Source organism: Pterocles gutturalis, unplaced genomic scaffold, assembly GCF_000699245.1.
Source record: "Pterocles gutturalis isolate BGI_N339 unplaced genomic scaffold, ASM69924v1 scaffold11885, whole genome shotgun sequence".
Classification (NCBI taxonomy): domain Eukaryota; kingdom Metazoa; phylum Chordata; class Aves; order Pterocliformes; family Pteroclidae; genus Pterocles; species Pterocles gutturalis.
The window spans coordinates 1-9740 of record NW_010143489.1 but is presented as its reverse complement, the minus strand read 5'-3'; the positions used below and the strand labels follow the sequence as shown (position 1 = coordinate 9740).

The window sequence follows — 9740 nt, the reverse complement described above, 5'->3', positions numbered from 1 at the left end:
TCTTTCCCTCTAAGCTATACATTCAAAAGCCTGCGGCACTGTGTGAGTGCTGGGGAGCCGATAAACCCTGACGTGATGGAAGAATGGAAAGCGCAGACTGGGCTGGAAATTCATGAAGGCTATGGACAGACCGAAACAGTATGTTCTGCTTTATAAATGTAGAAGTGTATGCTTTACAGATAGAGCAGTAAATTCTATTCAAGTTGCCAAGAAAAAGTAATTAAAATCATTATATGCAGGTATGACTTTTAGGGGAAAAGTGAATTGCAATAAACAGCACTGGAAAATGTAGGTTTTGTAAGTCATAGAGCAATCGTAACAGCTTCATGTTTTTTTATTCCTGTGGGCTTTGGATTGGGAACTAACACAAAAGGTGTATATTCCTCATTACTGCATTCCAAATTCTGCTTTAAAATCTGTCTTTAAAGCATTTGCATTATTTGAACCTGTGGGCATGATTATGAGGGCATGGTTTATTTCTAGAAGTTTAACCCCTGCATATACGATTATAGTGAAGACAATTAGTATTTCTTATAGAAATACATTATATTAGCTGAGTATTTTAAATCTAAGCTAAAGATTGAATATGCAAACAACAGCTGAATTGGGAAAAAAAAAAAAACCAATCAAAACCCAAACCCAACATTTGTTACAGGTGCTGATCTGTGGAAATTTTAAGGGAATGAAAATAAAACCTGGGTCTATGGGAAAGCCGTCGCCAGGGTATGATGTCAAGGTATTGTACCTCTGGTGACTCAGTCTTTCTCTCTTGCATAATCACTTTCCGTTAAAGAGGTTTGAAAGCTCTAACACAGAGCTGTACCGTGTACCGTCATTCAGCAGTCAATGAAACAGTGAAGAGATGCATGTTACTGCCCTAAACTGAGCATGCAGAAGAAACCGTTGGACTTCTCTGTTGCACCATCCTCACCAACACAGATGACAACCCACTGCTAACTGACAGATACCGAACATTAAGGCAATGCCAGAAATTCAATTGCTGAGTTAAGGAAGAGTGGGAGTGATGTTATTTCCTGGTGATAACAAAACTGCTGAAGCAGATTCTAGCACCAGATCCATTTCCAATACAGGTTAAGATTTTTTGTATCTTTCTTTCAGTTCTTAAGTTTTCCCACCCCATTACTTACGATCCTCCCTGGGGTCTTATTAACTTCGTTAAATGTTTGCATAGTACTTGGCATTCCTCAGATAAAAGACATAGTGCAAAGTGCAGGGGATTAGTAACAATCTTAGCCTTCAGTTGTCAGAGTAAGACCCCCACTGCTCCAAATCATTTCCCGATAAAAAAAATACCTTGATTATGTATTTCAAATGCACACTGACATTCTATAATCCTAACTTAATGCTTTTTAATTTGGCTCTAGGATAATAAAACTGTGTTTTGTTTCTTTTTAGATTATAGATGAAAACAGTAATATTCTGCCTCCTGGAAAAGAAGGAGACATTGCCATCAGAGTAAAACCTGCGAGATCACTTTTTCTTTTTATTTGCTATGCTGTAAGAATATTTCTACAGTTAAAGTAGATATCCTGTTAAATCTCTGTCACAAGGAATCTGATGTCCCATTTCATTCACATATACTCTGCTTACTGGTCTGGAAACCTGTGGAGAAGAGAGATTTCCATTTTTTTCCTGCAAATGCTTGGTCTACTTATACAAACTATTACGTTTGATGAGATTGTCCTGCCTAGAAAGTTAAAATCCACTTTCTTTTGATTGTTATTTCCTTAATATAAAGGGAAATGTTTGATGGACCCCCCTAATCCAAAAATACTCTTTGGCCTAAGGACTAGAGCCCCATCTGAGAAGTAGGACACTGTTCAAATCCCTTCCCTCCCCATTCGAGCTTCAAGGAGCATTTAATGCATGGTGAAATTTTTCATTTTTTCCACATTGGGTTAGAATTTTCGGTCCAACACCAGTAGAACAAAGCATAGGGCTTTCAGTTCTGCCAGGAAACCTCATTAAATTTTATGGGTAGTATCAGCCTATAATCAGGTCTTCTGAGCAGTACTGAGCATGCGGGAAAGGAACACTGTGCATACCGCCTAGAAAAATTCTTGCAGACGTCAGCTGCATTTGTTGTAGAAAGACCTTTTTTTAATTGTGCTGAGCCAAAACTTTTCTGGGGGGTGAAAAAAAAAAAATCTCAGGATAAGAGATGCTAGAAATACAAAGGAAAAAATCATTAAAGGATAATCACCTAAAAGCAGATTCTCAGTTCCATAAGCCCATGTATTTTTGAAACCTTCAGGGGTTTCTAAAGCCATGGGGCATAATATGATTAAAATTTTAAGTCAGTCACATTTATTGTAATTTATGAATTTTATGTCTAGTTTTATACCTTAGAAATGGTGAATTAATAATTCTGTTATTAATGTCCCACTTGAATGTGACGCACATGACCACAGCACCGACCAGCCTGAAAAGCTGAATTTTTTTTATATACTTAACTGCACCATAAGTTATATGCTAGATATGTTAGAATGCAATTTCATGTATTTTTAAGGTAGTTTTCATGTAAAATGCAATTTAATATTTCTTAGGATGATCCAGAGAAAACAGAGGCAACAATACGTGGGGACTTCTATGTGACTGGAGACAGGGGGATTATGGATGAGGATGGGTACTTCTGGTTTGTTGGAAGAGCCGATGATGTCATTAATTCTGCTGGGTAATTTAAGCCTAATTAACAATAAAACATTAAACCTGAACACAGATGATTCAGATGTGAAGTTATGTTTCTGTGTTATCAAATACAACTAAAAGCCCTTTCCTCCATTTTAAAGATACCGTATTGGACCATTTGAAGTAGAAAGTGCCCTAGTGGAGCATCCTGCAGTGGTGGAATCAGCAGTTGTCAGCAGTCCAGACCCCATCAGAGGAGAGGTAAACAAGTTAAACAAGCTGATATATTTAAGTAGCTTTGTACATACCAGAGTTAATAAACCCCAACTTCCCAGGGATTTGTCTGTCAAGGGATTTCATTTTTTTTTTAATTAAAACTAAATAAATTCAAGTCAGCATTTCTACTCTAGCAGACACTGGAGAACCCACAGAGGAAAAAATTGACCAAGGCAATTGCCCCAAATCCAATATAACAAAAGCACCATTTGAAGCTTTCCCTGTCATTCAAATACTTACAGATTTTCATCTTTATTAAGTGTATACAAACTGCCTGCACAGTCCAGACCAATAGTGAGCACCCACAGACTTTGGCAAAGCTTTCTGTACCTGCCCTATACATTACTCTGCAATTTGTCAGCAAATATTTGGTTAAAATTTCAAATCTTACTGTTGTGTAATACTGTACTGCTTCATTGGCATTTAAACCATTGCTGGTGTAACGTCTTTAGGTAGTGAAAGCCTTTGTTGTTTTAACATCTGAATATGCTTCACATGATCCGGAAAAAATGATGAAAGAGCTACAAGACCATGTTAAGAAAGTTACTGCTCCATACAAGTATCCTAGGAAGGTGAGTGCTCAAATACCCCAATAATTTTCACCACCACACAGTGGGAGTGAACTGTGATGTGGGTTACAAGCCTATGCCACTGAGGTTAAGAAAAAGTAAGAATTTACATAAACTTATCTTATTTTGTATTGTAATTTCCTCCCTTTCCCAATAGATGGAGTTTGTTCAACAGTTGCCAAAAACCATTAGTGGGAAGATCAGAAGAAATGAACTGCGCCAGAAGGAGTGGAGAAAAGATTAGAAGTACTTTGTTGCTTTTTTACAGGATTTTTTTCAAAGTAAGATACTGCAGATTTACACAGTAATGTAGAGTAAAAGACATTATACTATGTCCTTCTTAAATAAATTCTTGTCCTTCTGAATAAATTCTTACCTGATTCCCAGCGTTTGGCTGTCCCAGCTACTGCACTAATAACTAATAGTACAAAAGCAGGCAGACTGATATAAATGAAATGGAAACTCATGCAGTCAAGAGCGCAATAGGTGATGGGTGTTAAATAAACTATTTAATGAACTGTCACCAGTATTTTATCTTTATTGTTATTTCATTTAAATGATAAAAAACAGTAAGTGTTTAAGAACACTTGCTTCATGAATCACATTTGAGAAGTGTGACAACTTCTAAATACATCTTTGAAATTTAGTTATAATCATTACAAGCATATTTAGAAAAAAAACGTACATAAAATCTGTGTCATTAAAATGTTCTTTAAGAACTGGACTAGTAAAGAATTTAAAATACATGATAAAGCAGAAATTTAAGATTTGTAGCAACAACTGCTCATACTTTAATTTTAGCACTTAACAATTTCATCCATTCTCTCACACTTCATTAACAAGATACTTTATGATATATTGATATTTTTGTATGCTTGAGCAATTTACATTTCTATCTATGTTAACCAAGCAGTGTCATTTCTGTCCCATTCTCAGAACATACATGTGACATAATTTGACTGTTCTGATTATATTAAGCATGATCAAATTACTGACTTTAAGACACTGACTTATTACACTGACTTTAAGATTTAGACGAAAAAAAATAAATCTATTTTCAAGTTCTCATAGAGGGTCTAAGACATAAATACTTTTTGCTGGAAGAATTTCCTGAATTACTGGTGTAAGTTCCAAGAGAGGTCAAAGCATCTGCATTCAGGGTGAGACGATCAGATTTCTCTTTCAGAAATGCATGTTCCCACTTGAAGTATCCACAACCTTTCTTATTACCTTCGTGCTTGCCAACAGGACAACAAAAAAACGCTTTGCCATGATTTGGACCAGCATTTGACACATACAGTTTTTTAGCTCTTCGACCGCAGTTACACAGAGGGGGTGTTGGTTTTCTGTTTTTCACAACTCTTACAGACTGATTCAAATTGACTGTGGAGTTCAGAATGGCAGGAGACACTCTGGGCAAATTTGAACTTCTTAAAGGTAAGGAATGATCAAAAGATGGTGTTTTTTCTTGATATATAGCAAAAGACTGTTTTTTTGCTGGTGGGAATGTTTTTGGACTACTTGGCTTTCTTTTAGGAACCTCCGAAGGAGCAGAATAATTTTCATTTAATGTTGATTGTGCTGAAATAGCATTTACCTTTGCAGATGGTAACTTAAAAGCTGAAAAATTTGAAGTCTGCCTTTGTACTGTTCCTACATTATAGATAGTAGTATCAGGACTTTTGTAAACGACAGATTTCAGAGCTTCCACAGGTACTACAGTTTTCTCCAAACTCTGATTATCTGAACTCATCATAGACGATTGTTTGGAAATGGTTTTCTCTTCAAATGCTGTTAAAATTTCTGTACTTGAGTTATCTTTGAATTGAACAGAGTCTGAATTTTGTTCACATTGAGATTCTGGTATTAAAGCGACATCCTCCCAGTCCGTCAGCAGCGATAAGCAATCAGAACTGGTACTGATATCCTCGTTGGAGATACTAACTGAGGAGATGGTAGTGGAGACAAGCACTAATCTTGATCTGTGTCCTGGAGGGCTATATCGGGCTCTCAGAGGTTGCCCATTGCTCAGTCCTTGCTGAATGCCTGTTGTTACAGTCCTGGGAGATCGCTGTGCCTGCCCAAGAGGAACCAGAAATCTGTTGCTAGATCCTGTTGAAGAGCTTTGGGCTTGAGCATGTAACTCAGTCCTTGAGCTGCTGCTAGGTACAACACGGATGTCTGCAGAGGAATCAGTGCAAGTGGTCTGTTGTTCTTCAGTTTGTACATTAGAATTTATCTTAAATCCAGCAATACCAGTCTGTTTTTTCTCAGCCAGAGAGTCTGTTTCACAAGTGCCATTGCTAGATGTTTCAGGTCTGCTGGTACTTGCCAGTGGAGTCTTGTCAGTGAAGTCTGTAGTCAGTGTTCTGGAAATTAAATTATTTTTCAGATATGCCTAGGGAGTCCGTAAACAAAAGGAGATTTTTGGAAAGTGAATACCCAGAAGTTTTAGGAATTAATGCACAAAATTAAAAAGCATATCAGCCTAGGGATGTTCTGTTCAGTTCATAGTCAAGATGCTGGGTTTATTATTTGAATAGCTCACCTTTCATCTGTATTCCAAGCTACAAAGCAAGTAGAAAGGAAGATAGGAAGTAGTTACTAACCTTATCCAAAGATTTAGTAACCTTCAGCACACATCCATCACAAATCAGCCTCCAAGCAAGACGGGCAGTATTCCGAGAATCATCCAACCCTTCAAAAGTATGGTTATATTAATGTCTTATTTTTAAACTACTATTGGGGATATTAGAGGAAAAATGTAATCTAAGTAAGCCTTACGTAAATGACAGGGATTTACAGAACTGTGACACAGTTATCTAGTTCAAAAAAGAGAAGTGGAAGTAAAAAATTCCAAAAAATTCCCTGTGCTGAAACATCTGAAGGACCAATCACAGAGCTGAATATATAGCCACAATTTAAAAAATTCCTTGTTCTATTAATCATGTAAAAAAGAAAAAATCACATTGTGCTGGTATTCTCTTACACTAATATGCTATTCCAGAGCTATCAGGTAAAATCGAGTTTCCTTATCGTTCCTCCACCTCTTTTCTTTTGCACCTTAGCAATTCAGAAACTGATCTTGCTGAACATGCACTCAATAGCACTAGAAGATATTTCAGAAATAAAGCATGAGGTTAAAAGTAACAAACTCTGATCTTTGAAGCATCTAGCCTTTCTTGTTTTGCTGTTTTGGTTGGACAGAACCTGGAAACAATGGTTACTATTTAGAGTAATGACTAGCTATTACTAGCTGCTTCAGTTTAGCTAACTAAAGCTAAATAGTAGCTATTTAGCTTTATAAAAAATATATATATATAAAAATGAGGCTCATCCTATCATACGTACCAGAATGTTCCCGTCCTGCAAAAGCTATCCCCAAATCCTGCAAAGCACCACTTAGCCCTTTAGGCTTCCTGTTATAGAAGGCCTAAGGAAAAAAACGCAGGTGCTTAACATAAAGCATTTCAAAACCTCTTCACAGTGAAATGAAAACCATTTCAGAAATATCACCTTATGAACAGTAAATCTCACAAGGCAATTGTGCAAGTCAGGTATCTTCATTTTACAGTGGGGATAAATAAGCATAAGACCACCTCCCTTCATAGGAATAGCAATGAGCTCATAAAAAGTAGGCTGCATACCGATTGCTTTGATTGGTGTTGATCTCCATACAAGCATGGTTAAGTTCTTTTACCAGCTCACCTTAAGTCTTTCCTTTGCTCTAGACCATGCTTTAATTGCTTAAAATACTGCTGTTTAGACTAGTCAGTTGACAGTATTCCAGGCCAGCTGTTTTAAATAAACAAACTCAGTTTAGAACATTTACTGAAAGTGCTGGGCCATTTCTGAAAAGCAGTTTCATGTCTCTGTATGTCCTAAAAAACTTGTAGCTATTTGGGGAGAAGATGAAGCTTCTCAAATTTAGTGGAGATTTAAAATCCTCTGTACTAGGGAGAATAAGAAAAGAAGTTACCCTGTGTAGAAAATGCTGCTACTTCTCATTAAGATATTGCAAAAATAAGTGTAATCTTTGTGAAATGCTGGATTGGGCAATACCTAATAGAAGTTGGAGGAAACTTGGGCTTCCAGGGAAATGATGTGGTATGTAGGAAGTAGGATATAACCATGAATCCCTTCTCTCAGCGTTAAACTAATCCATTCTGTCTTAGCTCCAGAGTCATTCATTTGCCTTTTCTGGCTTACATTGATGAAAGCCTCAACAGAGCAGCATTGAAGAATAATACAACTATAAATAATATCTTGAGATGTTTAAACTGTTGCATATTGCAAAGGCATTAATAGATTTGGCGTAAGTATAAATTATTGTTAAATGAGAAAAAAATAGTATTGCTAGTCACTCCACGTATCTCATTTGATCACAAAAAAGGGGTAATAGTCACACTGTTTATCTTTAGAGAACTAATTCTGCTACCTACGTTAAGAGCCTAAGCTCCAAGCATCAAGACAGGTAGACTCCTGGATCACTCTTTGAAAGTTTCCTTGACTACACAGGGAAAGGCACTCCTAGGTGCCCTTAGCCCCCCAGTTAGAATACTGTTGCAGTGTAGAATATGCAATAAAATATGCATTCATTTTTTCAGCATTATTCATGCTATTCAGAATACACTTCCTTATCTAAGTGCAGTTTACACTGTAGACCTTTAAGTACCTCTCAACAGATGATGATGGCTATCTTCTACACAGCAACGTAAGGCAGCAATAAGAGTACACAAAATGGGGGAAGTTAGGAAGAAAGCAGAGCAAAAGATGCCAGGAAAGGAAGAGCAGCTTGAAAAATTTTCCTAGTATTATCGTTCATTTATCTAACAATAATGCCAGGTTGTTTTCCGAGCATTAAGATTTCTATTAAAATTCACACAGTTCTAGGGCATGCAGTTTGTTATTGAGTGATAACAACATGGGAAGAAAATAAACGGGTTACTCTCGTCAGTGGAACATCAATATTGGCTTGTACCCTCAGCTACCGTTAGCCTTTGAGATGATAATATGGGTATAAATGTTACAGGGTCTGTTGAGCTCACCCTGTATGTTGCTTTGAGATCAATCCAGGAATTTAAAATGTCAGGTTTTCGCAGCTGCTTCCTTTTACATTCATACTGCAAACACACACCCAGGTCCCAGTCTGCACAGAAAAAACCCATAAATAATCCATCACTAAAGAACTGGCCTAAAATCTACATAAGCATGGCTTAAAATCTATGTAAAAGGGACGTAACACCAACATACTAGAAGCGTCCTGTCCCGCTGGACAGGAAGCCCAGGCTGATGAAGTCTTTGTTACATGTAAAGCACTAGGGTTGCTGCAATGGGACATGAGGGTAAGGGAATGTCTGTTGTTAGTAAAGAATGACTTCAGATGGGTAGAGATCTCAAAAACCTCATTAAACCCCTTAGACACATTAAGAATGGTGACACAGTTCACTATATGTAAAACAGGAAAATGTAACGATGGCAGACCCTTGAGACAAAGATGTCGCGAACACATCAGGATTCAATGGATTTCGTATTTTCAGTCTTATCCCAATATTGCACATCTTCAATACCTGGTAACAGGATTGTGGCTCCCTAGAAGTGAAGGTGCAATCTCACTAGCACCACCAAATGTTAATTTTTTTATGTTTTACTCTGCAGAAAAAGCAAATGAGAATTTCCTTTACCTGTCCAAGTAACAAAGGTACACGCTTTTGCTTCTGAAGTAGGATTATTTAGAATATCTGTACTGAATATAATTTTCTTCTCCTTTTGTATCTTTTGAATCCATTTCCAAAACTGTGATAAACAAATGTTTAGAGGGACCCCTTCATCAACCTGATTCTTCATGAAACAGAACAAATATCTATGTGTTAGTATGCACTGAAGTTAATTTGAGGTTTATTTCGTTTTAGCCCTTTAAGGGCCTCTTTAAACAAAACAGTAAATAGCAGTTGTACCTGTGTTATGCCAGTTAGCTCTCTACAAAATTCAGAGAGAATAGGGTGCTCCTGGGGCTGGACATAGGTGTGGAATTCAGATTCAATCTCTCCCGTGGAAGTGTTCAACAGGACTGCTGGAAATTCAACTGTGGCAGAAACAGAACGAGAAAAACAAACAAAAAACCCCAAAACACAAAGCCAGAAAGGTTAAAGCTGTTCACAGAAATTATTCCATTGGCTTTAGACTGGGGTTGAAATGTCGGGAATTAGAAGGAACCGAACGAAGCCCCACCGCTGACAGCTGCCT

At 37.2% G+C, this 9740-nt stretch overlaps 2 protein-coding genes across 2 annotated transcripts in view; one reads left to right on the top strand and one right to left on the bottom strand.

Annotated features, from left to right (window-relative positions):
* The window catches only part of ACSM3 (acyl-CoA synthetase medium-chain family member 3), a 9223-nt gene extending 5485 nt beyond the window's left edge, over positions 1-3738 (top strand). The window contains exons 7-13 of the mRNA XM_010084762.1: positions 15-138; positions 656-736; positions 1417-1518; positions 2568-2695; positions 2811-2910; positions 3378-3497; positions 3652-3738. Coding sequence (XP_010083064.1) covers positions 15-138; positions 656-736; positions 1417-1518; positions 2568-2695; positions 2811-2910; positions 3378-3497; positions 3652-3738 — 742 coding nt within the window. The remainder of the gene's footprint in view (positions 1-14; positions 139-655; positions 737-1416; positions 1519-2567; positions 2696-2810; positions 2911-3377; positions 3498-3651) is intronic.
* Positions 3739-4551: 813 nt separating this feature from the next.
* ERI2 (ERI1 exoribonuclease family member 2) lies at positions 4552-9579 on the bottom strand (the record flags this gene model as incomplete). Its single annotated transcript, XM_010084763.1, has 6 exons — positions 4552-5892; positions 6104-6192; positions 6846-6927; positions 8543-8643; positions 9179-9335; positions 9452-9579. Coding segments are annotated over 6 exons (1898 nt in total), but the record flags the coding sequence as incomplete, so codon positions are not given.
* Positions 9580-9740: the final 161 nt, after the last annotated feature.